The sequence below is a fragment of the Lepidochelys kempii genome, chromosome 10 (genome assembly GCF_965140285.1).
Source record: "Lepidochelys kempii isolate rLepKem1 chromosome 10, rLepKem1.hap1, whole genome shotgun sequence".
In the NCBI taxonomy this organism is placed as follows: domain Eukaryota; kingdom Metazoa; phylum Chordata; order Testudines; family Cheloniidae; genus Lepidochelys; species Lepidochelys kempii.
In genome coordinates this window covers 84,022,520-84,039,970 of record NC_136389.1, presented here as the reverse complement: position 1 = coordinate 84,039,970, position 17,451 = coordinate 84,022,520, and the positions used below count along the sequence as shown (strand labels likewise).

The window sequence follows — 17,451 nt, the reverse complement described above, 5'->3', positions numbered from 1 at the left end:
AGGCGGCGTCTGCAGCGGATCCTCCCCCCAGGGTTGAGTCCTGGCCGCTGGCCCGCCCCCGAGCGCACCCTGCGCCGCGCAGCCGGCTGGAAATGCGCGCAGGCATGCTGGCGGGGCGGCGGGCTCTGCTGGGGCTGCTGGCGGCGGCGGCGGCCGCGCTGCTCCCCTGCGTTTGCAGCGCCCCGGCGGTCAGCGCGGAGGGTAGGTGGCGGGGTCCCGGCCCGGGGGTCCCTGCCGGGGAGCGGAGGGACGGAGCCGGGCGCGCTGCGGGGCTTGGCTGCGGCGCTGGGTGCGCCCCGAGCGGGCCCGGGGGCTGCGGGCGGTGGAGCCCGGGGCGCTGCTGGGTCTCGCTGCCCAGGGTCGCGGTGGGCCCCGGGCAGACGGAGCCGCTTCCACGTCTGTCTCCGGGCGCGGGGTCCCCGGGGCTGAGCCGGGTTGGGTTCATTTCCCTGCAGTCAGTGGGCCCAGCGAGTCACAGCCGGTCGGGGGAGCCCGGCGCTGCGCAGCGCTGAACAAGGCGCTGGGCTTGGGAGCCAGGGGGGATCCCAGGCACCGCTGCGGGCTGGGGACCCGCCGGCGAAGCGGCAGTTCTGCGGAAAAGGACCTGGGGTGACAGTGGACGAGGAGCTGGATAGGAGTCAGCAGCGTGCCCTTGTTGCCAAGAAGGCCAACGGCATTTTAGGCTGCATTAGCAGGATCCTTGCCGGCAGATCGAGGGAAGAGAGTATTCCCCTCTATTCGGCACTGGGAGGCCACATCTGGAGTATTGCATCCTGTTTTGCCCCCCCCCCCCCCGAAGGGATGTGGACAAATTGGAGAGAGTCCAGCGGAGGGCAGTGAAAATGATTACGGGGCTGGGGCGTATGACTTATGAGGAGAGGCTGAGGGAAGTGGATTTATTTAGTCTACAGAAGAGACCAGTGCGGGGGGGATTTGATAGCAGCTGTCAGCTACCCAAAGGGGGGCTCCAGAGAGGATGGAGCTGGGCTGTTCCCAGGGGTGGCAGATGACAGAACAAGGAGCAATGCTCTCAAGTTGCAGTGGGGGAGGTCGAGGTTGGATATTCGGAAACACGATTTCACGGGGAGGGGGGTGAAGCGCCGGAATGGGTTCCCTAGGGAGGTGGTGGGCTCTCCATCCTTGGAGGTTTTGAAGGCCCGGCTTGACAAAGCCCTGGCTGGGATGATTTAACTGGGAATTGGTCCTGCTTTGAGCAGGGGGTTGGGCTAGATGACCTCCTGAAGTCCCTTCCAACCCTGATCCTCTATGATTCTGTGACCTCGCCTGCTAGTCTCATGGCAAACCCGCCATTCAAACCCTGTTCAGTCTTCGATGAGAGATACAGAAAAAGAGGAAAAGCAGTTAAAGGATTTGAAATTTAAAGTGTTAATTTTAACAACATCCCTTGTTCCCGTTCCCTGTAACTGCAGAGAGTTTTGGTGTGGAATCGCCCCTGGTTTGACACTGGGTTTGAGGGTATTAAAGAGAGTAACTGTCTTTTAGGAAAAAGAGATGAACTTAGTTGAGCTGGGTTGGAGCTGCTGCTGCTGCTAAAGTCTGATCCGCCCTCCCCTCCCCTTAAAGACAAGAGAAGCCCCCCCCCCCCCCCGCACGGAGAGAGAACAGAGCCGCACAGCTAGAAAATGCAGCTTCTGGCTTTGGAGATGACTTTTCTTTGCTTCCTCGCTGCTGGAAAAACAAGAGGCCCAGCACACGGTCTCATCAGCCGCCCCGAGACCTGGCAAACTTGTACCCGCATCAGGCTGTTTAAGGCCCTGCTTTCTGCTCCTTTCTTCTCATGGGCTCAGAGCAATGTTGCAAATGCTGCAGGCTTGGCCAGCTGAGCCAGAGCCTTATTAAACAGAAAGCAGCAGGAGAGAGAGGTTGGGGAAAGAGGAAATAGGGAGGAAGGCAAAGGCCACCCAAGGGAAGGGTGACAGCCGGAACCCCAGTCGCATATTCCAGGTGTAGTTAGCTGAAGTCAGGGGTGGCACCAATGTCACCTGGGCCACTGTAGGGAGACAGGATACTGGGCGAGTGGGATCATTGGTCTGACCCGCTCTGGCCATTCTCAGGTTCTTCTCCTGGGGTCCCAGGAGACAGTGGGAGCCTGATGGTGGAGCTGACTCCTTCCAGTCCACTCACCCTCCATGGTTTGATCTCCCTGGAAAATCTCCGTTTCCAAGGACCCCTAACAGGGGTGAAATAGCCCACCCCCCTCATTACTGTGTTCACCAAGTCAGCCTCATTTCCGACACACCAGTTTGGATCCGTTCCTTCCCGATTCCATTCTTCTTTTGTTCACCAGTCACAATGTCAGCGAAGCCTCTGAGTCTTATCAGCGACCTCTGCTCTGCCAGTAACTTTTGCTGACTGTTATAAACAATTTCACACAAGAGGCTGAGCTGGACAACTTAGTTCACAGACATCTGCTCGACGGCTCTTGTTTACTGAAGGGTACAGGTGCTGGAACTAGGGGTGCTGCAGCACCCCATGGCTGGAAGTGGTTTTCATTACATAAAGGGTTTACGGTTTGGTTCAGTGGTTCTCCGCACTCCCACCATACGAATTGTTCCAGCCCCCTGGCTGAAAGGTGGTTTTTTCTGTCGATATTAGGCTCTGTAAACACTGTAAATTCTGAATGCAAAATCACTTTAAGCCCCAGCGTGTCTTTTTAAACACCAGGTTTTGTTTTAAAACAAAATCAGATCAAACGCAGGTGGGGGTGGGGAGGGGAGCAGGCAACATCCTTCTTCTAACTTTCAGTTAAAGTGGAAATTGATGTTAGCTAATGGAGGCAAACCCTTTCTTTAAGCTACACTAATATGTAACATTTTGGTTAGAAATAGGCAAAGATTGGTGAGGCTGTTATCCTAAACGAGTAAAGTAGTTTATTGAAAATTCAAGTTTAGTTTAATTTTTTTTCACTTGATAATGTTTATTATGGTAGTATGGAGGGGCCACCCAAGAACAGGGCCACATTGTGCTGGGGGCTGTACAAACACAGAATAACAGACAGGCGTTTCATGTACTTCAATGCTTGTTTCTTTATTTCTCTTTCCAGAGGAATTTCACTTTAAGTCCTGGATGCTGCAGGTAAAACTTCTTCTTTTCAAAGGGTTCAGAAGCCAAATGAACTGTCACAGGTTTGCTCCCCTCAGCAGATGTTCAGAATGGTCAGTCAGTGAAATAAACTTCTGCAAATGGAGAAAACAGACTAGTTTCATTATTGTTGTTCAACCATTTTGCACGGCAAGGGACTTCCTGGAAGGGGATTTTCCATGCTGGCAAGTGACCAGTTGCCAGGGACTCAGCCAAGGCTAAGTCTGGAGAAATAAATGCTCACAATAATACTCATGCATAACTCAGATTACAAGGTGCCTCCTGCCAAGATATTTCAGATGCGGTACAGTTACATTAAACAGCGTAAAACAGCTCACAGCAAACTCCCTGCATCCACCCAAACTCCCTTTCTCCTCCACTGAGCGTGAGGATATCTCTTCTCACACCGCCGGTCCTCGTGGTTTTGTATGGTGGACTCCACTCCCGTTCTCCACCCCCAACCCCTCTGGGATCCGGGAGCAGTGTGTGATGGGAAATGCCCTGGCTATGTAGCTACATGTGTTTTTTAGAGGAAGATCTCTGCCCAGTCGTGATATGCACTGTGTGTATTTTCACTTCTGTATTCTGCACCTGCCATTGACTTCTTTTGTGTCTTTCATCTTTAGAACAACAGGAAGTACAGTCTGGAGGAGTATTACCAAAGGCTGCAGATCTTTGTCACCAATAAGAGACGAATCGACAAACACAATGCTGGGAATCACACGTTTGAAAGTCTGAGTTTATGCTCTTTAATTTCATTTCCTAATTCTCTCTTTTTATCTGGAGTGATGTTTTTGGTTTAGCTCTTTGATTAATAAAACTTCTTCTTCTTTTTAGTGGGTCTAAACCAATTTTCAGACATGACATTCACAGAATTTAGAAAAAAATATCTCTGGAGTGAACCTCAGGTAAATGTATTTGTTTAGTTTCGGCAGAGTTTTTGCTGACTTACAAGTACATGGCTCCTGTGGCCATGTTACCCGGGTTAGGGTCCCCTGGACACTTTTATACACCTCAGCTTTATTTTGTTCTGCCTCTAGCTATGGCTTTTAATGCCTCCAGAATTGTATTTTTCTTGGGAAGTCAGTGGGACTGATCTTGTGGTATGCTGAGCCACAGGATCTCACTTAACTTTGAGGGTTGGATTGAGTCCCTGACGAGCCCCCACAACTTCCATTGGCTCCACTGGGTGCTATGGGGGCTCAGCGCTTCCCAGGATTAGGCCCAACATAAATATTTTTCAAATCCACGCTGCAAACAATGCTGGCATGGTGAATCTAGCCATAAGGGCTGGTGCATGGAGCCCCAGAGTATGGGCTCGTGACATGATAGCTGGTACCACCTCGGCCGCAGGAAGAGTAATTTCTCTGCAGGCTGCCGTCTTAGAATCATAGACTATCAGGGTTGGAAGGGACCTCAGGAGGTCATCTAGTCCAACCCCCTGCTCAAAGCAGGACCAATCCCCAATTTTTGCCCCAGATCCCTAAATCTGATGTTCCATAAGACACAGCTATCCGCTCATCAGAACGCTCTCCTGTTGGTTGTAGAACTGCTCGGCCACAAAAGGGAATTTCCTGGCCAGCTCCGGGCCATGTCCCTCCGCTATCGACTGGAGGAAAAAAGGAAACTATGTGACCCCAGTGAAGAACCAGGTAGGCAAAGTCTGTCAGCTCCACCACGCTCCGAACGGTTCTCTGGCACGTCGCTGCCTTCGCACGTTCTGGACCAGTGGGAGAGAGGGAGAAGCTGGGGATAAAGCCACAAGGGCAAGTCTCTGACATCCCCCAGCCCAGCTGGGAGCACAGCGGGTATCCTGGGGTCTGTACCGTTCCCAAGGGGAGCATCAGGGCTTACGGGAGCCCCTCCATAGGGCTAGGGGGAGCATGGGCAGGCAGAGAGGTTGGGTTGGGGAACAGCTGCTCTTTATGATCCTATAGGAAAAATCCCCCAAGAGCGAGTGAGGCGCCTGTTAGCCCCCCAGAATCCCACGGCGTGCTAGCTGCACCCCACTGGAGGGACAGGGGAAGGTGCAGCCCAGGATCAGATGGAAAGGGAAAGCTAGGTGCTCCTAGGGAGAATGGCTTCCAGCACACAGCGGAGGGCCTGTGGGGTAGTGCCCATTCCCACAGGTCTGCACAGAGCTCAGGGTAACCATGAAGCCCCAGCCCCTATCCCTGATGGGATGGGGCATCTGGAGCTCATGAAGCTCCCGCTCCTCTGGGCTTTCCCGCGGGAAGGGATGATACAGCCCACAACATTAGGAACCTGTTAACCTCCTGCTCCTGGTTCCTGACGCAGGGCGGATGTGGCAGCTGCTGGACCTTTTCCACCACTGGGTGTTTAGAGTCTGCAATTGCCATAGGAACAGGAAAGCTACTGTCACTGGTAAGAGATTCTCCTTTTCAGTGCACCGCTGCCAGAGAGCCTGCCTAGCACCTGGGGCACGTGCCCAGGCTGTGCAGAGCCCTCCGGGCGGCCCCAGCCCTTGAGTGTTCTGTCGATTCTAGTCCCTCGGCTGCTTCTCCTGAACGGCCAGGTCACGCTCTCGTGCACGCGACGGCAGCAAAATACAGACGATGCGATGCAAACTGCTCAGCAGCGCCATGTGAGCACAGCAAGGCAGCCACAGGAGCAGCGGTGTGCAGCAGATCAGGGAGTCTGTCCCGCTCGAGACGTGTGTATTGCTGTCCTCACTGCAGCATCTGAGCACCAGGCTGGGGCAGTACCATTCATCTGGGAAAGGGAAATGGGAACTGATGGGACCTGACCTGCAATCCCTGGCTCCTGGGAGTAGATCTCATTAGTTAATGGGACATCTGAGTCATGTTCCCACAGTGCACCATGAGCCTGCGGAACTCAGTGCCACAATAAAACAGTGGATGAAGGAGAACCAGATGATATAATTTATCTATAGACTTTTAAAAGGCTTTTAATTATTGGGGCCAAGAGTAGAGCAGGATTCCAAAAGGGATTAGAGATTTGGATGGATAACAGACTATCCAAAGCAGTTGCAACAAGTATTGAAAATAAGCAAGAGCATGGGAAGGGCTCTAAACCATCCTGCTCTGGGCATGAGCCAACCTCCAGCTATAGGGGCTGGGAGGAACGTTCCCTGCTGGCCAGTTAGCCCATAGCTGCCTGCTGAGGGATTCCTTGCACCTTCCTGCGAAGTAGCTGGTGCTGGTCCCCATCAGTGACACAAGAGCGGACAGTGCGGTCGCTGGCTCTGATCCAGTCTAGCAATCCCTGATCGCACTAGAGGAACACCCATTGGTGTGCAGTAAGGAAAAAGCTTCAGGGTGATACTATCTGCCATGTCATTTTAAATACAAAATACAGAGAGAGGAGGAGATTGCTCTTCTGGATATACACTGATTCAAAGTATTTCTCTAGGCAGAGCAACAACTGGTTGACTGTGCTCAGGACTTCAATAACCATGGATGCAGTGGGTATGTAGCGTAAGCTGGGACCTACTAGAGATAAGAAAACTTGGCAGTCATAGTTTACAACCTTCAAGACTTACTGGGGGGGATCTTGAATTCCGACCTTTCTGGAATATGTGATGTGTGGAGTTTGTTGGGCTTCACCAAACGTTTCCCAACACTCAGGGTTTCTCCCTCCCACCGGCTGTTTGGCCACATCTCTAATATGACAGTTATTGGTGGCTGAACACTGCAGGGGAAAGTGAGCGAGGTTTTGGCAGTTTCTCTGCGGCTGGATGACATTTGTCGGCGAGGCTCTGTGTTGAGCGTGAACCAGAAGGCCCCCCCAGACACCTCGGCCTTGCCTTCGGGAAACTCCACTGGCTTTCTTAAAGTGAAAGCTGCAGAAAATAAGCCCTTTTCAAATCCACTGCCTCCCGGAGCTAAACGCACCCTGAAGCGCACAAACACCTTCGTTGTATGAGACCATGTTCTGGCACCATCTCCGGGACATTCTCGACTCCTCCTCACCTGCCTTCTCATGGCCCGTCCTTGTCCTCCTGGAAACAAGTTGTCAGAGAATTGCTGCAGGGGGCTGAGTCCCGTCCCCACCTCCCCCGTGCCCCGTCACATTTCCTTTGTCAGTTTGCTCTGGCGGGGGCGGGGAAGGGACATGAGCAGCTCCTCGCTCAGGGCTGGGGATCTCCTTGCCAGCCTCTTCTTGTGCAGCGCTGGCGTCGCAGCCAAGAGCCTCCTGGCCGCAGGCCCCCAGCAAAGGTCTTGCAGCCTGAGGGCCAAATTCACCCTGCCCCGGAGCTGAGCTGGCATCACACGGGGAGCGGGCTTGGCTGGCAAAGATGGTTTGGTGCCTCCTGAGTGTTGGAGCTGCTGGGGCCTGTTCTTCCCCAGCACAGGTTACACTGAGGGGCTGCTTTCACTTGCTTCTCTGTGGGCCGTTTGGCAGCCAGGGTCTAGGAATGGCCCAGCCATGTCTCCCTCCCCCACAAATATCCCTGATGTGCCTCCTGCACCAGGGTCCCCGATTAGGGGTGGGGCATAAGTCTGCAGTGGCTGATTCTGCAGCTGTTGGGGGCGCTTCTCATCCAGGGGAATTCCTTGTTCCTTCACCCCGCCCAAGCTGCCCACCAGGGACTTTAGGGCTCTGATGGGTCAGGCCCCGAGAGCCCTGGGAGGAGAGTGGTAGCTGGGATGTGAAGGGTGGGTGACATTTCCAGGTCCGGCGCTGTTAGCGGTACAGGATGTGGCATCCCGCTGCCCATACTCGGATCACAGTCCAGACGCTTTATGGCTCATCCTTGAGAGAAAGCACATGGACTGATTTTTGCAGAAGATACAATGTTGTGGCCCTAATGAACTCACGGTTTTGCTGTGGTGTTTTTCAGGGGCCTGCCAAGCCAAGCTTTTGAGTACATCCTATATAACAAAGGGCTCCAAGGAGAGGATACGTATCCTTACAAGGCTCAGGTATTCTTACCACTGCAGCAGAAGCATATTCAAATGCTGGACGTGCTGGTGACGAACGTGGGTTTAACGTTGATTCCTTTGTGTTTGCACAGAATGGAACCTGCAAGTTCCAGCCCGAAAAGGCTATCGCTTTTGTCAAAGATGTCGTCAATATCACCCTGGTCAGTTCCTCAGGCTTTGATTTAACAGTCACTAATGAATGCACTGAGAGGCCCTGGGAATGGGGAGGCCAGTGCAGCGTGCACATTCCGGCTGTTGCTTCTCAGATGAGGCTGGTCTGTTGAAGTATTTCAAGTGCGTATTCTTCCTTCTTCCTGTGCATCATCAGTGAAGCTAATTTCCTGGATGTACCTGGGTTCAGTTGATTTTTTGGCACCTAAGTTACTGCCTTCTACTGAGAGGCCAGGGCACTTCTCTTGGTGCCATTGTTTCAGAAAGTTCATCATGACAATTCTGAGTTCCCGCCAGGCTGTCTGCATTCTTACCGATATTTGCCATAGAAGTGGATCAGGTCTGTGGACACTAACAAAGCTGTAGAACCTGGTTGCTAGTATTTCATAACAAGCCAACCTCTCTGCACGATTCTGCCTGCTGGACTGAAAATAACTTGTTTCCCTTATTTTTAAAAGCACTCTGTGCATGGTAGACAGCTCTCAGGTCCTGACTCAGAAAGTTTTTACAGCCGAACAGGCTAATCCAGAAGGGACAAGGGTTGCACCTACTACTTCCTTCTGCTCAAGTTTGTTTCTCTCCTCTCTGCCCCCAACTTTCATTCCCCATTATACAACTCACCTGTCGTGCCTGCAGCAAACTCCTGCTGCCTCTAGAGGGAAGTCATAAAGCACACTACAACCTCTGCAGACATGGAGTGTCCCATGGCCAACTCTTGCTGCTGGCAAATGAACTTGCCTAAAACAGACGGATCTGCTAGCAGCTCTTCGACAGGGTCAGTCTCCTATCTCCTGGGAGAAGGCTGGCCCCGTGGATGTTAGTAAGGCATGGCCTTGCCCTACCTGGGGAGCCCAGCTTTGCTGCTCCCTGTGTGAACAGGGCTGAAGTGTCTGCCATCTGTGTGTGTTTCCTCATTTGCACAGAAGAGGAAGCGAGGTTTATTCAGCTTGGCCAGTCTGTCTTTCTGGGGTGTCTGTCCCGTAGTGACGCTGACCAAGAAGTAAATAACGCTTGGAATTGTCTCCTTCCAGTACGATGAGCTGGGCATGGTGGAAGCGGTGGGGAAGCATAATCCCGTTAGCTTCGCTTTTGAGGTGACTGACGACTTCTTGGGCTACAAAAAAGGCATTTACTCCAAGTGAGTATTTCTGAATGCAGAGGATGCCGCTAACCCATAGCAACGGAGTTGCTTTAACCATGTTCATTCCCCAGCTGGTTTCCCTTTGGGTTCCCGAGGAGAGTCATTCTCTGGCTGATTAGCATTTTTTAAAGACAAAGACAAAAAGAGTGGGAAGCTGCAGTTAATCTCTGAGTTCCCAGGAAGATGAGACAGTAGCGTAGAGTAACAAACCAGGGCCTGCAATGTATTTGAAACTTACAATTAGGAGTAGAGCCAGTCAAAAGCCACTGAAGATTGTTCACAAAACACTTTTAATTTTTGAAATGTGTTTGAAATGCTGTTGACCAGCTCCAAGGCTGAGCCTGTCCCTGAATGAGCTGCTGCATGCTTCAGACAATCCAGGGGAGGTCCAGTCTCTGGGAGAGGCCTATGGGAGCTCAGCAGGTAATGTGTGACCTGTGAGATGTTTGCCTGCAAACTCCCATAACAAAGCTTGGGGAAATTCATTCCACTGCTTAAAGCCTGTGTGTTTGAGCTCTGTGCAGGGGAGTGTGGGGAAATCTGCCTTTGTCACGCCAGGCGAGGGTGTGGGGCAGCCTCGCTGGGGTGGCTCTTCCATCCCAGGGGCTGTAATAGCAGCTGTTGAACTGCACCTGGCCAGCCTGCACAGCTGCCTTCTGTGCTGTGGTCCTGAAGCTCAAGAGGAAGCTCTGCAGGCCAGATTTACAAACGTGTTTAGGCCCCAGAGATGCAGATAGACACTTAGTGCAATTTACAAAAGCACCTAAGCAGGTTAGGTGCCCAGTAATTTCTAATGGGAATTAGGTGCCTACCTCACATAAGGTGCTTTTGAAAATCCCATTAGTTGCCTACCTGCATCCTGAGGCACCTGAACTCCTTTGTAAATCTGGACCTACTAGAAAAGAGGCAACGGGAGAAGTGTGGGTTTGAGGATGGGAACTGATCGGGTATAAAAATGGCTCAGGAGAGCAGTGTGTCCGCTCCACAGCCAAGGTGAGTAGCTGCCGAAGGGGCTGATGATTAGATTTCGGAGAGGTGGATTAATTCCTATTCCTGTGTTTATGGGGGCAGCGTGGGAGAGAGCTTGAAGGCGCTCATTTGAGAATGTACCAAGTGGGTGATGGAGGCTGGCAGCAGGGGCTGATCAGAGCGGGGCATCGACAGCTTGACAGTGAATGAGAGATGACTGGTCAGGTGGGGATAGGCCACGAGGGGCTTTGAAAGTGAAGACATGCAGCTCGTGTTTGATACCATACAGAAGGGTGGGGGAGGTGTCTGTGGAGGGATGCAAAGATGGGGTGACATGGGCCAAGTGACAAGCTGGAAGGAAGATCTTTGCAGCAGGATTCTGAATGGGTGTGAGCAGGGCAAGGTCACATTTGTCAAGGCTGGAGAAGAAGACACTGTGGTAATGGAAGTGAGAGGATGAGAATCTGGACACGAGTTTTTTGCTGTGTGGCTGAATAGGAAAAGCCATATCTTAGAGACGTTACGCAGAAAGAATCTGCAAGACTTGACACAGCCTGGATGTGAGGCCCTAGAGAGAGGGCTGAGTCGAAGCTGATGCCCAGGTGATGAGCCTGAGTAGCAGGTAGTATTGTGGTGTTCTCCACAGGGGTTGAGAAAGGAGCTTGGGGTGTGGGTGGAGATTAAAAGCCTTGTTTGAGCCATGTGGAACTTGCGCTGATGGCTAGACAGCCACGAGAAGGTGTTGGAGAGACAGGCCGAGATTTTAGCTCAGACAGGAGGAGACTGGTCTGGTGTAGAAAGATAAATCTGTTTGTCAATACAGTGATGGTAACAGAATCTGTGTTTGTGGCTGAGATGCACAGAGATACAGTGTAGAGGGGAAGTGAAGTAAGAGGATCGGGTTCCCCTCATGAGTAAGCAGAGACATGATAAACAGATATAAAATAACAAATGCTGAGAGAAGGTCGATCGGGGCTTCTGGTCTCATAACACAAGCACAAGGGGACATGCAATTAAATTGAAAAGTGGGAAATTCAAAACCAATGAAAGGAAATACTTCTTCACACAACACATAATTAGACCATGGATCTCATTGCCACAGAAAGCCATTGAGGTGAAGAATTTAGGAAGATTCAAGAAGGGGCTGGACGTTTATTTGAATAACTAGAATATCCAGAGTAATGGTTAATCCTAACACACATTTTGGCAGGGATATTAAACCTCATGCCTCACAGTTTAAGCCAACCTCTGAGTAGCAGAGACCAGGGTGTGGGGCAGATTGTCCCACATCTGCTACTGTGGGGTTCTTTCCCTTTCGCCCAGAGTGTCTGGTTCTAGCCACTGCCAGGGACAGGATACGGGATGCGATGGACCGTGGATCTGATCCAACCTAGCAGTTCCTGTGTGTGTTTGAGAGGTGCACGTATTTGGATTATAATGGCTCTGTGATCTATACTCACCTTCTTCCCGCCCTCTGGGCCCGTGATTTATGAGTCCACACCAACCATTCGTCAGTGCCTGCATTTCAAAAACTTCTTTAGACGCAGTTGTCCAAATAATCTGGGACCCCTCCCCTGCTGGGACGCTCCCCCCGGGGGTTGGAGCTCTCCTGCAGCCACGGGTTTCCATAAAACTGGAAAATGAACTACAGCGCTCCAGTGGAGATGGCCTTCAGCCTAGAAACATGGGCTGAATGACCCCGCTGCCTAGGCTGTGCGAAGTGTTCAGTACAGAAATCAATACGTTAATTTTAACTGTTAAAATCCTGCTTGGTGAAATCCTCTGGCACTTCATGCTGAACACGTCCCCGAATGCACCGTCCCGCCACATGTGGCCCAGGCTACCGAAGAGCAAAGTTCAGTGGAGTGGAAACGAAGATGCGAGTGAAGTTGCTGCATGTCGTTAGTCTGTTTTCCTTTAAGAAACTGGTTGTGTTAAAGGGCCAATGTGTCCCGCGTGTGGGGCCTGGGAGCTCGTGCAGTATTCTCATAGCAGTGGGTCAGAGTGGTCCATTCGCTTTAAAATAACAGCTATCCAGTCTCAGCCAAGATCCTGCAGACGCACTGGTAGGTACCGTCACTCACAGCTCCAGTCCCATTGAATAACTGTACTGCGTGCATAAGGGTTTGCAGGATCAGGCCCTGGAACTTGAAGGCTGAGCAAATGGTTACAGCTACAGCTAAGACTTTGCACCCCAAAATTCATGTGCTAATTTCCTCCATTGTAGTTCAGTCTTGTGAGTAATCCTGTTGATGTGAATTGCCTCTTTCGACTGAATAATGCGTAGTGCTTTTATAGCCTTTTATATCATCAGAGTACAGTGACTAATTAATGACAAAATAGGTTTTCATATAATAAATGTGCTTTATTTTTGCCGTTTGTTTGCAGCCCAAAGTGTGATAAGACTCCAGACAAAGTGAACCATGCAGTTCTGGCTGTGGGTTATGGAGAAGAAAATGGAACTCCCTATTGGATCGTTAAAAACTCCTGGGGCCCATTCTGGGGCATGGATGGGTAAGGAGCTTCTGGCTGATGTCCACCACAGCTGGACACGCTATGGCCTAACTGAACCTAATCAAGAACCTCACATGCCAGTGTGCCTATAAAGCACCAACAGGTTCTAAGCGACTGTTTATCAACTAGTGAGCAGCCAGGCTTTCTGCAAAGAAGCTAGTGCAATGGCTGAGGATGTTAGCACCTTAAAACTGCTCAGTGTGACTGGTCAGATCAGCATCCAAATATTACAAACAAAGCCCTTTTGTAGCCACAGTACAGTCAGGCAGGGCATTTCTGTGAGAGGCTCAGGCTGTGTTGAAAAGTTTTCTTAACATTCGTCATAACAGCCCTTCCTCATACAGGGGAAACTTATCCTGGGACACTTCCTGGCCCCCGTGTTGCTGCTTCACACTGGCGTGCGGCACAAAGTAGCCACAAGCCTGGCTTACTTGCAGGGGTGCTGGAACGAGGGGTTCTGGGGGTGCAGCAGCACCACTGGTTTGAAGTAACAATAACAACTAAATATATGGTTTCCCGCTTGCCTGGCTACATGAGGAATTCTCCCTGCGGTGGTGTAGCCAGCTCTCTAGGACTCCCCTGCATCCCATGACAAGAAGGTCAAGGGCAGGCGAGAACAGGGCTTGGCTGGTAGGCCCTTGCCCATGCAGCAGTCCAGCCACTCACATTGCTAGCGGATACAATTTAGAGCAGCCCCAAGGGTGAAAGTAAAATTTTGCAGGATTGGGCACTAACTTGGCTAGTTTATGAAAGTGACTCTGCCAATGAATTCCATTGCCTGGTGCAATCCCATTATTTGCAAAAACAAAAGACTCTGACGTACATCAACTCCTTGCACTGATAGGAGAAGGGAATTCACTTACTTTGTGCCGAATGATGCCGATCTGAACCATAGGTGACATGGTAACCTCATGCCAGGTCAGTTGTGTCTCGTGCTGCTGAAGGGGAGTAATGGGGAATGCTCACTAATCTGTGTTTATTTCTCCCTTTAGCTACTTCTATATTGAACGTGGCAAGAATATGTGTGGTCTCGCTGCGTGTGCATCTTATCCAATTCCTCAGGTCTAAGGTGGGGTCAGTGGCTGGGAAGAGTGGCCAAGGAAAGCAACCGATCTACTGTGTAAGCGTCTCCTAAACACCAAAGTACAGTACGTCAGAAAAATGAGAGATGGTAAAGGCCCACTAAGGTCCTGATCCTGCAAAGAGCTCCACACAGGCAGACTCCTGCATTTGTGGAGAGCTCATTGCAGGAGACAGACCTAAGTCACCTCTTCCTCTCCTACTTCAAATTCATGTATGTTTCTCTGTAGCAGCAGTTCTCAAACTGGAGTCCTTCAGGGGGTCCACGAGTCATGTCAGGTCCGCTGGCCTGCTGATCAACTCCTCCCCTCCCTCCCAGTGCCTCCTGCATGCAGCGGAATAGGTGCACTCGGGGGAGGGGGCAGAAAGAGGAGGGGCAGAGGTGGGGCGGGTGTGGGGCCTTCGGGGAAGGGATGGAGTGGGGGTTGGGGCTGAGCGGGGTTGAGCACCTCCGGGGAAAATTAGAAGCTGGCTTGGGGGTCTGCGAAAAATTTTAAATCAAAATGGGGGTCCTCGGGTTGCTAAAGTTTGAGAACCGCTGCTCTGTAGTAAATTCTCCAGCGTTGTGGTGTGTTCCATGGACACGGCTGAGAGCCAGAAACTCGTGTCTTCTAATCCCAGCTCAGCTCAATTTACCATGTGCTCTAGGAAAAGTCTCTGAGCCTCTCTGCCTCAGTTTCCCCATTTGTAAAAAGGGGGTAATACTACTTAACCTACCTCTCGGGGTGTGGTGATGGTTGATTAGATAATGTTTGTAAACCACTTGGATGCTGAAAGCGCTGTGCAGTTGTATTATTATTAAGTAGCATTTGTCAGCCCAGTTTGAAATTACTCCAGCAATGAGGCTTCCCCTTCCCGGGGGAGACTGTCCTGCACGTCAACAGATCTCCCTTCTAGGAAATCTGCATTCTTTTGACAAATGATCTATTTTTAAATAAATACTAATAAGTGTGTAAGAAAGCTATGTCTATTTTCATTCAATCTAAGATTTGATTATTTTTGCAAAAATAAAGAGAATATTTTAATGAATATTAAAAGCATCAATGATTTTCTATACAGTTAAGGAAAAAGCAGAAACCTTATTTCAGCTTTTAAGCAGGTTTTTCAATATATTCTGTCTTAAGAGGACTCATGTCATGTATGCAAAAGGCATTTCGACTGCGTGTCATTTCACATTGCAGTACCGCCACCAAGACGTTACTGTGCGTTATGGAAATGAATAAAAACAACTTGTCACTTTTGTGGTATCTTTTGTGTTGCCTTTTCAATGTTTCTTCCATTAATTTAGTGTTTGTGAAAGATGCTCTATTAGCATTTGAAGTTCTTTCCTTTGGAGTTTTGCCATTGAGTTCATTAGGAGCAGGACTGAATCCTTCGTCTTTAGACACATACATCACCAGTTTTTTGCAGTGCTTTAACTATATCTGTTTCTAAATTGATATAATTAAAATCCCCTCCAGTGTGGATGCAGTTAAACTGGTTTAAAGGTGCTTATATCAGAATAGCTTATTTCTGTAAATAACCTGAGGAACTAATTAATATTGTTAAAATGATACAAAAGCTTTGTGTAGACAAGCCCCAAATCCAGGTCATCGCCCCAAAGTGTTTACAGAGTAGGACCCAAGTCCTGCAAGATACCCCATGCAGTTGACCCCATGTGGAACCCTACTTATGTCACTGTTACTATTCATGTGCATAAAGCTGAGAACAGGTGTAAAACTTTGCAAGATCAGGGTCATCATTTGAATCAATGGACTGACATCTGCTTACAGTAGCTCTGGATTTAGCTGGCAGAATTCAGGTTCAATCTGGTATACACATGTTCCAGTGGTATGTTACAAAAGCAACTAGTAGTGTGTTGCTGCAAACATGCCCAATAGCTGATTCTACAAAGAACATAGCGATGTGTCTACAAATTTCTGGTCAAAGTCAAACCCAGAGTGTCCATTAAGATGCACCCCTAAGATTATGCAGCATTTTTAAAAAATCAGAGTAAATAATTAAGGTGGCCTGATATGTTCTAAGACCCTGTTTTCGGTTGCTGATAACTTTTCCAAACCTAAGCCATTTGGGCTGAAATTTTCCATGCCAGGAGTCTGCCTCAGGCAAAAGTTTTCTGGAAAATTTCAGTAAAACAGTTAATCCATTTTTCAGAACAAGATTAGGGAAATAGACATGCTCAGAAATCCCTACAACAATTCAGTGGATGATCTCTAGCACTTCCCTTTTTCGAAGGAGAGACGTGACATTTTGCAGGGGGGTTCCCCTGGTGTTGAGGATGGCCAGTGCCACATCCTTATGAACATCCACCCAAATTTGGCCAAGTTATCAGCCTCTGAAAGTCTTTGCACATGCTCAGTAGAGACTTGTTAAAGTTTGGAATTGGCAGCTAAATTCTCCACATTCTGTCTGCTCTGAGCATGCTCCCGTCCCTCACAGGATGTACGTCCCAGTCTGGAGCTGTGGGACCTGAGCAGGATGCCCGGCAATTGCTTTTCCTGGCAGCCAGGGGCTGCTGAGGCAGTAGACCTAGGAACTGATTGCAGAGAGGCTGAGGGCGGGCAGAGAAGGCCACACAGGCTGTGTGCGCTCTGGAGCAGATCTCTGGTGACCGCTGTAGTGCAGAGGAAATCTTGGGGCAAACTGGGGAAAGGCAAATGTTTAATCAGCAGGCTTGACTGCTGCCCACAGCCCCTAGAACAGCCGAGAGGCTGCAATAGCAGTCACAGAAGGGTCATGTGCCAGCACCACAAGCGGGATTCAGGTTGGGATGTGGACACTTTCTGCCCCTTTCCCCCCGTCTCTGCCCAACTTCCCCCAGCAAAACTAGGGTTTGCTGGGTGTTGAAAATTGTGCCATATAGTGTATTAGACATGAATCCCTTTGAAGTCCCCTAAAAGCCAGTTCTGAACAGCAACCTTCTGAGTGCCACTAGGGGTCCCGTGAATGAATGCCTCACTGGGACACCCGAAAGAATCCCAATGGCTTTCCTTTCCGTGAAATCTCAGGTGGTTGTCAGAGCCTTAATGCAGCAATTCATGATAAATCACGCTTTCAGCATAATGATGTCCTTTATTCACCAACTGCAAACAAAACACGAGTGATGCAAAGGAGTGCAGCTGTAATGTTTTCATAATTGCTTTTGTTTAAAAATTGGATAGCACAGTGTTTTTGAGCTGCTGCCATGCGAATTTAATGCTAGGTGGTCTACAAAGTGCTCTTTCAAAGAAACACAAAGGGTGATGTGAGAAGCTATAGTGATGACAATTGGGAGGTTATTTATCAGCTAAGAATAGTACAGTATTTAGTTAGTACAGTATTTAGCAAAACAGTTAATCACAGAGACAATGTGTCAGATGTGGAAAAATATGTAAAGTCTCCAAGTTCAGGCTTTCCCTATTACTTGAGTTTATCTGCTTTGAGAATAGAAATATGCCAATGAAGATGGAAAAGATGGTTTTGTAGTTAAATCACAGAAATGAGAGTTGAGAAATTCAGATTTTATCCTTTGGGCTACCACAGACTTCCTGTGTGACCTCAGGCAAATTACACAATCTCTCTGGTCTG

At 49.8% G+C, this 17,451-nt stretch overlaps 1 protein-coding gene across 1 annotated transcript; it reads left to right on the top strand.

The window, feature by feature from the left end:
- The first annotated feature begins 36 nt into the window (after nt 1–36).
- CTSH (cathepsin H) lies at nt 37–15,124 on the top strand. Its single transcript, XM_073304566.2, has 12 exons — nt 37–201; nt 3,065–3,096; nt 3,729–3,834; nt 3,940–4,010; nt 4,650–4,754; nt 5,401–5,487; nt 6,496–6,551; nt 7,928–8,009; nt 8,102–8,170; nt 9,212–9,318; nt 12,679–12,804; nt 13,797–15,124. Exons 1-12 carry the CDS (start codon nt 93–95, stop codon nt 13,870–13,872), a joined length of 1,026 nt encoding a protein of 341 aa, XP_073160667.2. The 5' UTR covers nt 37–92; the 3' UTR covers nt 13,873–15,124.
- Nucleotides 15,125–17,451: the final 2,327 nt, after the last annotated feature.